The sequence below is a fragment of the Lucilia sericata genome, unplaced genomic scaffold (genome assembly GCF_015586225.1).
Source record: "Lucilia sericata isolate MDLA Ls3-8-SP2 unplaced genomic scaffold, ASM1558622v1 Contig000254F_arrow, whole genome shotgun sequence".
In the NCBI taxonomy this organism is placed as follows: domain Eukaryota; kingdom Metazoa; phylum Arthropoda; class Insecta; order Diptera; family Calliphoridae; genus Lucilia; species Lucilia sericata.
Genome location: NW_023994280.1, coordinates 152,434 through 168,968, shown reverse-complemented (window position 1 = coordinate 168,968; position 16,535 = coordinate 152,434). Strand labels below are relative to the sequence as shown.

Here is a 16,535-nt window from a genome sequence, read left to right as displayed (position 1 = left end):
GACTATAGACTAGACTATAGACTAGACTATAGACTAGACTATAGAATAGACTATAGACTAGACTATAGACTAGACTATAGACTAGACTATAGACTAGACTATAGACTAGACTATAGACTAGACTATAGACTAGACTATAGACTAGACTATAGACTAGACTATAGACTAGACTGTAGACTAGACTATAGACTAGACTATAGACTAGACTATAGACTAGACTATAGACTAGACTATAGACTAGACTATAGACTAGACTATAGACTAGACTATAGACTAGACTATAGACTAGACTATGGACTAGACTATAGACTAGACTATAGACTAGACTATAGACTAGACTATAGACTAGACTATAGACTAGACTATAGACTGGACTATAGACTAGACTATAGACTAGACTATAGACTAGACTATAGACTAGACTATAGACTAGACTATAGACTAGACTATAGACTAGACTATAGACTAGACTATAGACTAGACTATAGACTAGACTATAGACTAGACTATAGACTAGACTATAGACTAGACTATATAGACTAGACTATAGACTAGACTATAGACTAGACTAGACTAGACTATAGACTAGACTATAGACCAGACTATAGACTAGACTATAGACTAGACTATAGACTAGACTATAGACTAGACTATAGACTAGACTAGACTATAGACTCACAAAATAGGTCACAACTCACAAAATTCTTATTTTCCATAATAAATAAAATAATTGAAGTTCTTATTCTTTTAAATCTCTTGCACTTCCCTGCAAAGTGTGCAAAAGGTAGATAAAGTAAAACTCACTTTGGCATGTTAGGAAATCATCATTGTTGAAATTGTTTTTGTTTTGCCTTGTTCTGTGTGTTGTTGTTATTGTTTAGTATATAGCATCTAAAACTGCTATTGACATTTCCCTAAGGGTAAATCAATGTCCTTAGATGACAACATCAACGACTACGAAGACGACGACTTAGTCTTTTAGTCAAACTTTATGTCAGTCAAGAAGATAATCAACTAATATTATCACAAAAACAACCCAAAAACTCACGTACTGACAACAAAAACAACAACAACAAACAGGTCATGAATTGCATTAAAGCCTACGAAGTCAGTCAGTCAACCAGGAGGCTGTCAATATAACAACATTATAATAGTGGCCACACGATTTCTTACTAACTTTTATGTTCACTTCTTTTTGTTTTTTGCTGGCATTTCATCAAACAAGAAGTTCTAGGTTGTTTGTAGGTTTGTGTATGAATTGTTTTTTTTTCTTCACTTTATTGAACACTTCTTTGGAAATATAGTTTTATGCTTAACAATAATGCTGCCGACCCAGTCAACCAGCCTTGTGGCATTAAATCCTGCTGCATTCTTCTATTCTTAACAAATTCTCTAAATAACTTGGTGAAATTGAAGTTAAACACTTAAAGAAAGAATATGATAAACACTTTATTTCTAGCAATCTGTTTAACTTTAAGTCCTAATTGTTGATATAATGAAGAGCCAGTGAAATTGAGTAATTAAGTTAGGATCGTTGGAATTGAACACAAACACTTTGAGAAGAACCTTTAGATATGTATTTCTTTCGGTGTACTTGTGAGTGTATAATTTGCAAAATCTAAAAGGAAGAAATAACTATTGAAAATTATTGAAATATTCATTGGTTTGTATATTTCCTGAAATATTCAATAGGTTTGGTTAATCATGTGATGATGATGATGCTATTGCTGCTAACAGATATTTCTGAGGTCGTAGTTTTCTTTCTGTAAGGCTTCTCGAATATTTGTACTCTTACAACCGGCATAATGTGGTTGTGTAGAAAAAAACAACACAATGAGCAGTTACAGCAACAATGTTGCCTTCAATTGCCATTTTTTGATTGAACTCAGTCCATCAGCTAACCACTGAATTCGCTGTAATGCCTTTATTTTCATATTGGGAGGGATAAAAGGGTTTCTCGACAAATAATGTTTTGAGGAAGTTTAAAAGGAATTCAATTAAAAACAAGTAAGAGTGCTATATTCGGCTGTGCCGAATCTTATATACCATTCACCATAGTGTATTTAAAAATTTATTTTCCCGACTATATCATTATTATAGCAATAGCAAAACATAATGAACAACAACAACGCTAAACGAAATAAACACACAAAAAACAAAATACACAAGGCAGTAAAACCAACAGACATCCAAACATACGAAATTCAATACACTAAGAAAACAAAAACAACATACACAAGGCAATGAAACACACAGCCATCCAAACATACGTAATTGAATGTAGCAAGAAACAATAACAATATACACAAGGCAATGAAACACACAGCCATCCAAACATACGAAACGAAATACTCAAAAAAACAAAAACAAAATACAAAGGCAATAAATGAGCAGTGTTGTTGTTGTTTATTTTTTATGAAATTTTCAGAGGTTGTATCGGATTTTTGCTTATATCTCCGTTGTTTATGAACGGATTTTGCTGATTTTAAATAAGAAACTTCTCGAAAGCATGTCTGATAGAATTATTGAAGATTTGGATCCAGAAGATATATGGGGTCTTCAGAAAACTGATTTCAACAGACAGACAGACAGACGGACATGGCTTAATCGACTCCGCTATCTATAAGGATTCAGAATATATATACTTTATGGGGTCGGAAAATTATATTTTGGAAATTACAAACGGAATGACAAACTTATGTATAAATACCCTTCTCACGAAGGTGAAGGGTATAATGAAGATCGCATATGCAATAAAAAGTAAAACTATGCTGACACCATGCTCCAAAACGTTTAATATCTACGTATGATTCATTTGTCAAATAGATGGCAAGGATCTAGGGAGTGTTATTTATATATTAAAATAACACCTCTTTTTAAATAATCCTACAAGGAAAACACAAAAATATTTTGTATAAAAACTAACTATTAATCCCTGTTGTTGATCTCTCATCGTCATCATGGTGCAAATGATCGTTTTGTGGCACTATGTATGCTGCCTCCTCACAAACAACGCTCAATAACCACAACAATAACAACATTATCCATTAATGTTCAACAATATTCAACAAAACTATTCGTATAATACCAACCATTTTGTTGATGTTTTTCATTTCTTTCTTTTTTTTTCTACACTTTGAAATATCGTCACGTTTTAGCCATTTTATTTGGCAAGGATGGAGAGAAAAAAAGTTGAAAATTATAAAATAAAACAGAGACCTAATAGATACGCAGGGCTTTGTTATCTTGAGGAATTTTATTGGACACGCTCAAGTTTAGAGCGAGCATTACTATAATAATAGCGGGAACAGCAACAACAACAGCACATTTTGCTGTATATGTGCTGCTGAAGCTGTTGTTTAATGTTTAGTAGAGATGTTTTAGAGTTAAAAATCAATTTGACGGGATTAGTTAGACAATGGTTGGAAGAATGTTAATAATTATAGAAAACAACATTCTCCTTCTTGGTTTTTTGTTAAAATGTTATAGAATGTAATATAACTTGTACTTAGGTTTTTTTTTTGTATTCCAAGTTGTTTATTAAAAAGAATTAGTTTATTGCAACTATTATAGCAACAAACTGGTATTATGAGTTAAGCAATTATTTATCGAGGTTGCCAGAGATTAAATGATGATTGAACGATTTGAAATTTATTGATTTTTTTGCAAGAACTAAAAAGAATGATTCAAGGTCATTCTTTTTAGGGTGACAAATAGTTCAATATTTCTAATTCGATTCCTTCGCAGTTAGGAAGCAAAACATCAAATCCCACGATCCAGCAAGATCATGTGAGCTTAATGACCGTCTCTGCTGAGGATTTTATGATTTGATAATAAGATCAGTAGATCGAGTTTTATATTTCTTCAACTGCTCACATTCGTTGCTTTCTTTTAACTTCGAAGTTTGTCATGTAGAATTCGAATACTTCATCTGACCGCTAAGATCTCAAATAACCAGCCACTTAGATATCGAAATAACAATGCCTTAAGTATTTATGAGAACATTACACACAGAAAAAGGATCGATTGGAAATCGGCTACTATGATAAATATTTAGTTATATTAATTAAAATTTTATCGCTGTTATTGAAAGACTGTGAAATTAACTGCTTTTCTATATTCAGTACTAAAACAACATAATTATAATCGAATGGTGGTTTTAACAATTTCCAAATTAATAATTTGAACTGAATTGTATCGGTTATTAAATTAATTTGTGAATTCAGTAAATGGAACAGACTTTTATATAGGATTAAAACGTAAGAACATCAGATATTAGTCGCTGCAACCGAAAAATGGTAGAAAGTAAAAAATATTGTGCACTGCAACCAATTATCAATTGACAAAATTATTTAAAATTGAATAACGGTTAAAGGGACCAAATTCGATGTTCACAACCAATAAATTGGTAATAATAGTTGACGTATACAAAAATAAATAAAATACAAAGAATTTATAATTAAAAAAAAAAACGAATTACATTTAAAGATTCATTAATGCGGAAAAATCGGACAATAAAGGTAATGTTTAATATATATTATGTCTTATAATCTATTTTGAGATATTTTCTTATAAGTTTTAATAATTTTACAGCTGCGGAAAGGCGTGGAAAGGTAATACATCTTTGGCCATGTTAAACAGGCAAAAAAAAGATGAAAGCAAAATCCTGAAGACATAAACATAGCGTTTATCATCAAAACTAAAGGGGAAAGTTGTATTTTTATATATATATATGCGGCCATGAGGTTAGCACATTTGGTATCTGTTAAATATAAAATCAAATATTTCCTATAGTTCTTAACTTTTTTAACAAATTCTTTTTTATGCGTAACACATGTCCTTCGAGGATCACGACACATTACATTTTGTTCCACTACTTTGTTGCATATAGATTTTTTTCTTTCCAAAGTACATCTACCCCCAAAAAAATCTGGACATAAGTTTAGCACAAAATAAAAAAAATCATTAAAAAATTTAAAATAAAGCAAAGAAACCGGATAAATTTATGTAATTGCACTTAAAATTTTATATTTTGTAGAATAGTTGCACATTTTGATAACATAATTTCTTCTCCTGGACATAATCTTCACCAGTACACACTAGAAATTTCATGACATAAATTTTAACTTTCAGCCCATAAATAGGCAAAATTCTTAGGAATTTGTGTTTTATTTGTTGCACCATTTCGTTTAATATGTTCCCTATTGGATTGGGATCTAGAAATTATTCTGGGCGCTGCAAACATGTCAATCTCGCCCGCTTCCAAGAAGCTCCTCTCTGTACTTTTAACATATTTTGGGTCATTGTCGACCAAAAAACGCCATTTAACTGAACTTTTGTCCACTAATTTTTTTACTAAAATATTTAACAGTCTATTTTGATAGTCATACTGATCCATTTGTGCATCCACCTTGCGTATAAAACCTCCACTACGCCCGGAAAACGCCTCCGAATTCGTCATATTTCACCCATTGTGTTTTATGGTTTTAAATGTACACTTTGGTTGTTGCTGCATGTTTGGAGTACAACATAATTACATTTTTCCATCAAATTTGATCCTATTAATCTTCAACTAGTATACTCCAATCATGCAGATAAAGCTAAAGTGTTCCAGAGAAATCATATATCACAATAGGGGGAAATTTCATGGTATTCATTTCATTTTCTTGGCGTGCTGTTGGTCCTATATTGATGTTGGATGCAGAAATGGATCCGTATGACTATCAAAATAGGATCTTAAATACTTTATTAAAAAAAATCGGAGGACAAAGATGGCGTTTTTTGGTCGACATCGACCGTAAATATGCTAAAAGTGCTGAGATGAGCTGCTTGGAAGCGAGCGGGATTGTCATGTTTGCAGTGCCCAGTATATTTTCTCGATTCCAATTCAATAGAGAACATATAACATGATATGGACCAACAAATAAAAGCAGAAATCACCAAGAATTTTGCCAATTTATGGGCTGAAAGTTAATATTTATGTCATGAAATTTCTAGAGGGTTCTGGTGAAGATTATGTCCAGGAGGAGAAATGATATTATCAAAATCTGCAACTATTCCACAAAATATAAAATTTTAAGTGCAATAAGATAAATATAGCCGGTTGTTTTGTTTTATTTTTAATTTTTTAATGATTTTTTAATTTTGTGCTAAATTTATGTCCAGATTTTTTTGGGGGTAGATGTACTTTGGAAAGAAAAAAATCTATATGCAACAAAGTAGTGGAACAAAATGTAATGTGTCGTGATCATCGAAGGACATGTGTTACGCATAAAAAATAATTTGTTAAAAAAGTTAAGAACTATAGGAAATATTTTATGTTATAGGCAACATATACCAAGTGTGCTAAAATCGTAGCCAACACTGTATATATATATAAGTTTTGTAAGTTTATACAAATTCATATTTTTTGTAAATATTATAAATAAAATGGAATGTATTTTAAAATACACAGAGTCCACAAATTGGTTTTCAATAAAAAATTATTCAGTTGCAAATACTAATAATTTCAATCCGTATTTCCGAATAATAAACAAAAATAGTTGTGTACACCATATATACAGTAATAGTAACCGAATTTTTCAATAATTACAATCGAATTTTAGTATAGTTGCTAGAACCTACTGAATTCGATTGGAAACAAGTTCGGTTATCACAACGAATCTGTTTTCTCTGTGTAGATATGATAGAACTCGAGATATATCACTTCGAACATGAAAAAACCCTGGGTATGTGGGACATAACGGTTAAGAGGAAAGGTCTCATTTAAGTTTAAGTAACAAAACATCCTTGTACATTGGACCACTCTATATAAGCAAATAAATGTAAATTTTAACCCTTTTAATTAAAATAATTGTTACAACATACCACTTGCAACATAAAAAACCCGAATCATTAAATTCAAATAAAAAGTAAAATCAATTGCAACACGTTTCAATCGTTTTTAATGTACTTATCCGTAACCCAAATCAATATAAAAAAAGCCCTTAAGGCTTATAAAATTAATTGTCGTACTTTTGCTTTTAACAACCCCCCAACAAGCCAATATGAAAACTCCATAAATTCAACTTAAATTTGCAAATATTAAATTACAACCTTTGTCAGTAGTATTCGGTCCAAAATCGAAAAGAAAGAAATATTTTTGCATATTCTATCAACAGCTTTACAAAAGCTTTTCATCCTTTATTTATAGCAACATTTTTATTTTAATTTGTTTCTTATATATTACTTCTTGTTTTAATGATTTCAGAAAATACAAGGATTAATTCAAGGCCCCTTAATAATAATACTGCAGAAGTAGCATCAAGTGGTTGTGCTGGTCGCAGTAATATTACTTTGGAACATTCTGCAACATCATCAGTAGTAATACCGAATAGTAGACATCGTTTTGCAACATTGAGTTGCATTAGTGGCGTCAACACCGACAACAATAATGGGGAGAATGCGGACAACAATAATCAATTTATTGTAAATCCTCAACAGCAGCAAGGACCTTTTATATGTCGTACACCACCACCAAATTATCATTCATTGCCTTCAACACCACCACCATCTTATACAGCGCGTTCGCAACAACAACAGCAACAACCTTATCAAGAGCAACATCAACAGCCAACTGTGCGATTAGCGGAAATCTCAAGAGACGACAATGTGAACAATGAGGATGAACAACCACCACGGCAACAGCATCAGCAGAGTAATCATCATCATCATCAACAGCAATTGCAGCAACCTTTAAGGCGTTTTCAAGTACCGGAAGCACTTGCTCTAACTCATGACGAACATAGAGTATTAAATAGGCTAAATGTTGCAAGAAATATTATAAATGAGCCACTGTCAGTTGCAAATAGACAAGTAGGATTAGTTCAAGGAAGATGTGCCACGAGAAATGTGGCAACAGTGTCACATAATCATCAACAACAGCAGCAGCAACATCAACAACAGATACAACAAAGAAGACGGAAACAACGTAGACGTAATCTTTATTTATTACAGCAACAACAACAGCAGCAGCAACAACAACAACTTCTGCAACAAAATAATCCAACTCTCGGTAATCATAGCACAGATTCTGAAAGCTCTACAAGTTTAACGGATGCCAGTGAAAGTGACAATGACATTATTTGCATTGGCAGTAACCGTGATCAAAGAAGACGTCGTCGACAGCGTTTACTTAAATTAAGAGGTAAGTTCAAGGTTGGATATTTGTTTTTTTTTTTAAAGATCTTAAAATACCTTAAATGTTTAGCATTTTAGTCAGGGGTTTCAAAATTCTCGTAATATTTCACAGAATTCGATATAATGCAATCTAAACTAATTAATCTTCGTTTTAGTCGGTTTATATCGAGCTTTCTCACTCCCTGCTAATCCACCTTTTTTTATTATGTGAATAATTATATAAGGAAATCGGGGGCTCTTGATATTCGGGAAATAATGAATGTATTTTCACCTTCGTAAGTTTGTCATTTCGTTTGTTGTTTCTACAATATAGTTGTCCGACCCATTTAAGCGTAAAACCAATACTTTTGTTTCGACCAATAAATTAGGAACATGTTCCCAATCTGCCAACAAGAGCTTTTCAATTTAGGATGATATTCAAGTTGACAATTTCAACCGGGAAATTTAGGAGTAAACACTAAGAAAACAACCGCAAAGAAGTCATTCTTTTAACAACTGTCTCTCTCCCTCTCTTTAAGAGTTTTCCTAAATGATTCTAATAGGATTATCTCTATTTAAGCTGGGGATTGTTATTGCTTAACTGAAACCCAACTCCATTTTATCATAAAATAACACAATTATACTCTCCTTCTTTCAGATGCTTACTGTCCCGACCTATTAAATGCCTGTTCATTAATATTACTCCAACAACAGACAAGTGATTCTACAGTTGGAAGTTTTACAGACACGCCACCACCGCCAACCGAAGAACCACTCAATGATTCAACCGATTACGTGGAAATCGATGAATTACAAGCAACAAATCGACAGCAAAATGGTGGACAAAATAAAACACAAAGTTTATCGCAAATCTATGAACAAATCTATAGGCGCGAAACAGATCCATACGCAACGTACAACAATAGACTGAATGGAGTGGCAAGAGTGGCAACAGCACGAGACGAAAGAGAAGACGAAAACCAAAGATTATACTATAATAACAAACAGGAAATGGGTCAAAGTTTAAGTATACGAAGACCAAGAATATCACTAACCTGGGTATTAAGAGAACAATCACAAAACCAACAACAACAACAGCAGCAACAAAACGAACCACAACAACAACAAAATACCAAAAAGGAAGAGGAGACAAAACTTAATGAAGAGAAAAAAGAGAATATTAGCGATTTAAATAATGTTCTCAATAATAATCAAATTCTAAACCAACGCAGCAGTAATAAACAGGATCATACAACTGCCGTAGAAAAGAAGAAATATCGTTTAAAACATATACCCAATAGCAATAGTGAAGCTCTCAATGGTTATGCTACCACACCCACAGGCTATACCAATACTCCCAATGCTTTGGGTTCACAGAAATTCTTTAGCAATCAAAATTTATTGGAATACCACAAAGATGAAAGCAATTGCAAGCCCGCTTCAAAGGACTTACTATTTGTATGCACACCCCAAAGAGTACCGGAGAGTTTTGGCGGTTCCTCACTGGATGTCTTGGCTTTGGCTAAGAAACGCAATGAGATACGCAAGAAATTGGCCACAAAAATGGCCCACTTCCGTTCTGAATCACAAACACCCCGATTAGTCAATAATATTAGTAATGATGTGCAATTGAAAAAGGACAACAAGTCCTCCCTAAAATCAGGATCCTATTCAGAACCTAGTCTTATAGCTGCCTCTGAGGGCAACTCGCGTAGACATCGTCATCGTAAGCGTCGCGAAAGAAATCGTTCGCAAAAATTTGGCTACGAAATTAAAAATGTCGATGAATTCTTAAATAAATGTTCGCTGGCCTCTCCGGGCAATATACCCATGGTTTTATCTACCTCATGCATACTGTACCAAACAAGACCGGGAGGTTATCAAACCGAGATATCACTGCCATTGGGTATGGTGGTTAATGCAGTATTTAAAAATCACAATTGGCTGTATGTGCAAACACCACATGCGGAAGAGGGTTATGTTAATTACACCACTTGCTTACCGCTGGGTATTTTACCACCCGAAGCCAGAAAGGAATCTAAGCCTACACCTTGTTGGGAGACAAATGGTGATATATTTCCCAAACCTTGCGGCAATATGACAGACTCCGAAAAGGAGATACATTTAAGAGTAGGCTCACGCAGTGAAGGTGCCCGCACACCTCATTTGAAGAATGCTGCCACTGATAATGATACAGCCACTGTAATATCGGTGAAGACAGAAAACACCGATTGTCTTAACGGCAATGCCACCACCACCACCTCCTCTATATATGGCGAACAACAGGTAGATAAATTGTACTTGAGGGCAGCCTCGCAACCCAAACTTAATGACAAGACATCATATGCTCAACTAAAAATTATACGTAATCATTCATCGGCCAAGTCACAATCATCAGCACACACCAATGATGAATATGTTACATTACAACAAAAGCAGCAGCATCATCAGCAACAGTCACAACCACACCAAATCAAACAAAAACATGTACATACAACAAATCAACCCATACAGAAAACTTACATTACACGCACTTTCATTACGAATGGCCACAATGGTCAACATTTGCATCCGAAAGATATGAAAACAAATCTTCAGCAGCAGCAGCAACTACTACAGCCAACTAATTGTAACCTTAAAACTTCGAACTCAACAACAATGCTACAGCAGCAGCAACAACAACTACAACAAAATAATGCCCCAGCAACCATAACAGTTACTTCATATCCAAATAACAAGCATCAACTTCAAACTCCACCACAACAACAACAACAACAACTGCCGCATCAATCTCAATCATCATTACAACATAATCAACAACAACATACATTCGTTGCTCCACGCTCAGTATTGAATGCCATACGTCGTTCCACAGCCCACTGTGGTCAACGTCAGACATTGGTGGCCATAACCACAGATTATTCTACAGATGCTTTGACGCTGCACAAAGGCGATATCGTTACGTTGTGTGAGTGTCGTGAGACCAAAGATCATCGTCAATGGTTTTACGTGAGAACACGTGATGGTCGTCAGGGTTATATACCAGCTGAAGTGGCAGGCCATGGTTATTTGTAATTAAATAAAGAAAAAAAATACTTTTTCAATAACAACTACAACAATTACAACAGCATCAATCAATAAATGAAAAATATTTATAGATTTTCTTAAGGAAACACATCTATGAAAACCTTAAGGAGGAGATTGCTGCGAAAGTGGCAACTAACTTTTTGGAACAGTGTAAAAAATTACTTGCAAATTGTGGATAAATTATAATGAAAATGTTAAAACTGAATCAAATCTATGCCACTGAATAACTGACTGTAATGTTTTTTTTAAATTCCCAAAATTTTCGTCATCATTGGCTCTGGAAAAGACAATTCTTTAAATCACTTTCGTGACTAAATGTTTAGAAAAGTCGGAAAAAAATCTGATCACATTTAACCCCCAAATATCATATAAATACTTGTATTGCGATGATTTCAATTTAAATAAGTTTTATATAAACTAAAATTTTACGAATAATTGGTCCATAATTGGAGAAGCTTCCTTATAGGGCCCACTTTAACGCCTGATCATGCAATAAATATATCGATATTAAAATAGAATCCGTCATTAACTATTTGTTATTACAGTATTATAACAGTCTCCATTATGATTCCCCAAAAAAAAGTTTTGAAGTTTCAAATGTGGAACAGAAATTATTGGTCTCAAAGCCCAACTAGAACCGAAACAGAATAACTGCATGAATTCCATGGAACCAGTTGTGAAATTAGTATAATTTTTCCTGTTTTTTTACCCTATAAAGTATATATGTATGTGTATTTTGAATCCTTATATGTAGATAGCGAAATTGAAAACAATTTTCTGAAGACCCCAAATATCTGTGTGATCCAAATCTTTAAAAATTTTATCAGACATGCATTTACGATGTTTGCTATTGAAAATCATGTTTGATGTTTGCTATTGAAAATCATGATAAAAATTCCCAAGAAAATTCCAGGATTTGGAATACATGTATTTCCGAACCTATGTGTGTATATCTAAAGAATAGGCAATAAGTGCATATATCAAAAGAATGTTATTCGAAAGAAAAGAAAATAGCGAAGTTGACAACAATTTTCTGAAAACCCCAAATATCTTTGTGATCCAAATCTTTAATAATTTTATCAGACATGCTATCATAAATCGGTTCATATTTAACTCAGATAGGAGTAAAATTGCGAAGAAAATTTTAGGTTTTGGAACCTATGTTCGATATAAATGGGTATACATAGGCAATATGTATATCAAAAGAAAGATATTCGAAAGATCTTTCTCTTTCGAAATAGGTATATCGGAAAATAGTGATTTTTGAAAACTAAGAATTTGAAAAAAATTTAGAATTTTTCTAGAACGAATGCATTTGAATACAAACAAAACCACTTCAAATACTTCTCCTTAGTAATGTTGTCATCGCTTCTGGAATCTGTTCTGTGGAACTTGAGAAAAGTAGTAAAAAGTTCATTCCATGATTTATAACTCTCTGTAAAACCAAAAGACTGCTGCCAAGCATCACTTTCGTGACTAAATGTTTAGTAAAGTCGGAAAAAAATCTGTTCACATTTAACCCCCAAATATCATATTAATACTTGTATTGCGATGATTTCAATTTAAATAAGTTTTATATAAACTAAAATTTTACGAATAATTGGTCCATAATTGACTCCATAAGAAGCTTCCTTATAGGGCCCAATTTAACGCCTGATCATGCAATAAATATATCGATATTAAAATAGAATCCGTCATTAACTATTTGTTAGAACAGTATTATAACAGTCTCCATTATGATTCCCCAAAAAAAAGTTTTGAAGTTTCAAATGTGGAACAGAAATTATTGGTCTCAAAACCATACAAGAACCGGAACAGAGTAAATGCATGAGTTCTGGAACCAGTTGTGAAATTAGTATAATTTTTCCTGTTTTTATACCCTATAAAGTATATATGTATGTGTATTTTGAATCCTTATATGCAGATGGCGAAGTTGAAAACAATTTTCTGAAGACCCCAAATATCTGTGTGATCCAAATCTTTAAAAATTTTATCAGACATGCATTTACGATGTTTGCTATTGAAAATCATGTTTGATGTTTGCTATTGAAAATCATGATAAAAATTCCCAAGAAAATTCCAGGATTTGGAATACATGTATTTCCGAACCTATGTGTGTATATCTAAAGAATAGGCAATAAGTGCATATATCAAAAGAATGTTATTCGAAAGAAAAGAAAATAGCGAAGTTGACAACAATTTTCTGAAAACCCCAAATATCTTTGTGATCCAAATCTTTAATAATTTTATCAGACATGCTATCATAAATCGGTTCATATTTAACTCAGATAGGAGTAAAATTGCGAAGAAAATTTTAGGTTTTGGAACCTATGTTCGATATATATGGGTATACATAGGCAATATGTATATCAAAAGAAAGATATTCGAAAGATCTTTCTCTTTCGAAATAGGTATATCGGAAAATAGTGATTTTTGAAAACTAAGAATTTGAAAAAAATTTAGAATTTTTCTAGAACGAATGCATTTGAATACAAACAAAACCACTTCAAATACTTCTCCTTAGTAATGTTGTCATCGCTTCTGGAATCTGTTCTGTGGAACTTGAGAAAAGTAATAAAAAGTTCTTTCCATGATTTATAACTCTCTGTAAAACCAAAAGACTGCTGCCAAGCATCACTTTCGTGACTAAATGTTTAGTAAAGTCGAAAAAAAATCTGTTCACATTTAACCCCCAAATATTATATAAATACTTGTATTGCGATGATTTCAATTTAAATAAGTTTTATATAAACTAAAATTTTACGAATAATTGGTCCATAATTGACTCCATAAGAAGCTTCCTTATAGGGCCCACTTTAACGCCTGATCATGCAATAAATATATCGATATTAAAATAGAATCAGTCATTAACTATTTGTTATTACAGTATTATAACAGTCTCCATTATGATTCCCCAAAAAAAAGTTTTGAAGTTTCAAATGTGGAACAGAAATTATTGGTCTCAAAGCCCAACTGGAACCGAAACAGAATAACTGCATGAATTCTGGAACCAGTTGTGAAATTAGTATAATTTTTCCTGTTTTTATACCCTATAAAGTATATATGTATGTGTATTTTGAATCCTTATATGTAGATAGCGAAGTTGAAAACAATTTTCTGAAGACCCCAAATATCTGTGTGATCCAAATCTTTAAAAATTTTATCAGACATGCATTTATGATGTTTGCTATTGAAAATCAGTAAAATCTGTTCATAATTAACTCAGATACATATGATAAAAATTCCCAAGAAAATTCCAGGATTTGGAATACATGTATTTCCGAACTTATGTATGTACAGTGGCGTGCAGAAGTGAGTGCATGTTCACGACACTGACTTTCGTCATCCATAAAAACAAAACCATACAAGCAAATCAAAAAAAATTTTTTTTATTATTTTTATTATTTTATTAGTAACAAATAGGAGTAAAGAAACAATAATAAATGAAATTAATTCAAAGAGTTTGAAAGAAAAAACGAAAATAACCCGCATAAACTCAATTTTGCACGTTTCAAGAAAATTAATAACTAACCCAATTTCAATATTTGGTCCATAGACCCTTATTAGAAATAACTTGATTTACGCGGTTTGGCATGCTTTCTACCAAATTTTCGATAACTTCTTTTGGAATTCGATTCCATTCCGCATTTACACGATCCCAAAGGTTGCCCAGGTTTGTTGGGGCTGCTTCGTACTGCCCGAGCCGTCTTTTCACGATTGACCAAAGATTTTCAATCGGATTGAGGTCGGGACTTTGTGCTGGCCATTCCATCAATTGAAAATTTTGTTTCCCAATCCATTCCTTTACAATTTTTGCTGTGTGCTTCGGATCACCATCTTGTTGGAAAACAATTTCTTTTTCGGGATAAGCACATTTGTCCATAAAATTGGGAAGATGGGTTTGTAGAATCTGTAGATAGTCCTCTTTTCGCATGATACCATCTACTAAATGCAAAGGGCCAACATGCCACCATGTAAAGCATCCCCAAACCATTATGTTTCCGCCGCCATGTTTAACAGTTTGCTTCACATGGTGTCTTTGAACACTTTCCCCGGGTCTACGCCAGCAGTATTGCTTTCCATCTGACTGAAAACGGTTAAATTTGGACTCATCAGACCAGATAACACGTTTCCAATCATCAATGGTCCAATTTCTGTGCTCCCTTGCAAATTTCAAGCGCGCTTTAACATTTTTATCGGACAATGCAGGTTTGTTTTTTTTAACAAATGAAGCATATCCGATGTTATGGAGCGCTCTTCTGGCAGTCCATTCGCTTACATTTTTGTTAATTGCCAGAGAAGCACCCTTTGGTGTTAGCAGCTTGTTCTTTCTCATTTCGGACAGCATTAGTCGAGCATCTGAGTCCGTTAATAATTTTTTGCGACCTTTGGCTTGCGATTTGGGAGTCACATTTCGTCTCTTTTGAGCTGCGATCACCGCCGATTGACTAATACCAAGCCTCTTGGAAATGGTACGTGAAGAACAGCCCTTCTCTGTCAGGCACACAACACTATTTTCTATTTCTTCTGATATTTTTCTCATTTTTATGCAAAAAATCAACAATTTATTTTAAATATGAAAGTAATTCACAAAATCTGCATTAATTCTCAAGAAACACGTTTTAAACTGATTTATAAACAAGAAGAATAGATAAGAACAAACATAACGGTAAATTGCAAGATTTCTGCTGATAAGAAAGAGAGTGGGAGAGCGAAAATAGGTGCAATTCATAAAACGTGCAAAATTGAGTTTATGTGGGTTATTTTCGTTTTTTCTTTCAAACTCTTTGAATTAATTTCATTTATTATTGTTTCTTTACTCCTATTTGTTACTAATAAAATAATAAAAATAATAAAAAAAAATTTTTTTGATTTGCTTGTATGGTTTTGTTTTTGTGGATGACGAAAGTCAGTGTCGTGAACATGCACTCATTTCTGCACGCCACTGTATATCTAAAGAAAGAAATTATTGGTCTCAAAGCCCAACTGGAACCGAAACAGAATAACTGCATGAATTCTGGAACCAGTTGTGAAATTAGTATAATTTTTCCTGTTTTTATACCCTACAAAGTATATATGTATGTGTATTTTGAATCCTTATATGTAGATAGCGAAGTTGAAAACAATTTTCTGAAGACCCCAAATATCTGTGTGATCCAAATCTTTAATAATTTTATCAGACATGCATTTACGATGTTTGCTATTGAAAATCAATAAAATCTGTTCATAATTAACTCAGATACATATGATCAAAATTCCGAAGAAAATTCCAGGATTTGGTATACATGTAT

At 33.0% G+C, this 16,535-nt stretch overlaps 2 protein-coding genes across 2 annotated transcripts in view; both read left to right on the top strand.

Moving 5' to 3' along the window:
- LOC119602805 (alpha-protein kinase 1-like) overlaps nt 1–15,608 on the top strand; it is an 83,127-nt gene extending 67,519 nt beyond the window's left edge. The window contains exons 3-4 of the mRNA XM_037954526.1: nt 7,250–8,185; nt 8,816–15,608. Coding sequence (XP_037810454.1) covers nt 9,169–11,232 — 2,064 coding nt within the window. The 5' untranslated portion in view covers nt 7,250–8,185; nt 8,816–9,168 and the 3' untranslated portion in view covers nt 11,233–15,608. The remainder of the gene's footprint in view (nt 1–7,249; nt 8,186–8,815) is intronic.
- LOC119602803 (GATA zinc finger domain-containing protein 10-like) lies at nt 6,683–9,088 on the top strand. The gene is made up of 4 exons (XM_037954524.1): nt 6,683–6,728; nt 7,250–8,185; nt 8,816–8,995; nt 9,048–9,088. The coding sequence occupies exons 1-4, from the start codon at nt 6,683–6,685 to the stop codon at nt 9,086–9,088; spliced, it is 1,203 nt and encodes a 400-aa protein (XP_037810452.1).
- Nucleotides 15,609–16,535: the final 927 nt, after the last annotated feature.

What these genes read in the sequence shown, in the direction of transcription:
- LOC119602803 (XM_037954524.1), top strand. Translation starts at nt 6,683, where the DNA reads ATGATAGAACTCGAGATATATCACTTCGAACATGAAAAAACCCTGG. An exon ending in GCGTTTACTTAAATTAAGAG is followed by an intron (nt 8,186 to 8,815) that starts GTAAGTTCAAGG and finishes TCCTTCTTTCAG; the next exon opens with ATGCTTACTGTCCCGACCTA. An exon ending in AACAAATCGACAGCAAAATG is followed by an intron (nt 8,996 to 9,047) that starts GTGGACAAAATA and finishes ACAAATCTATAG; the next exon opens with GCGCGAAACAGATCCATACG.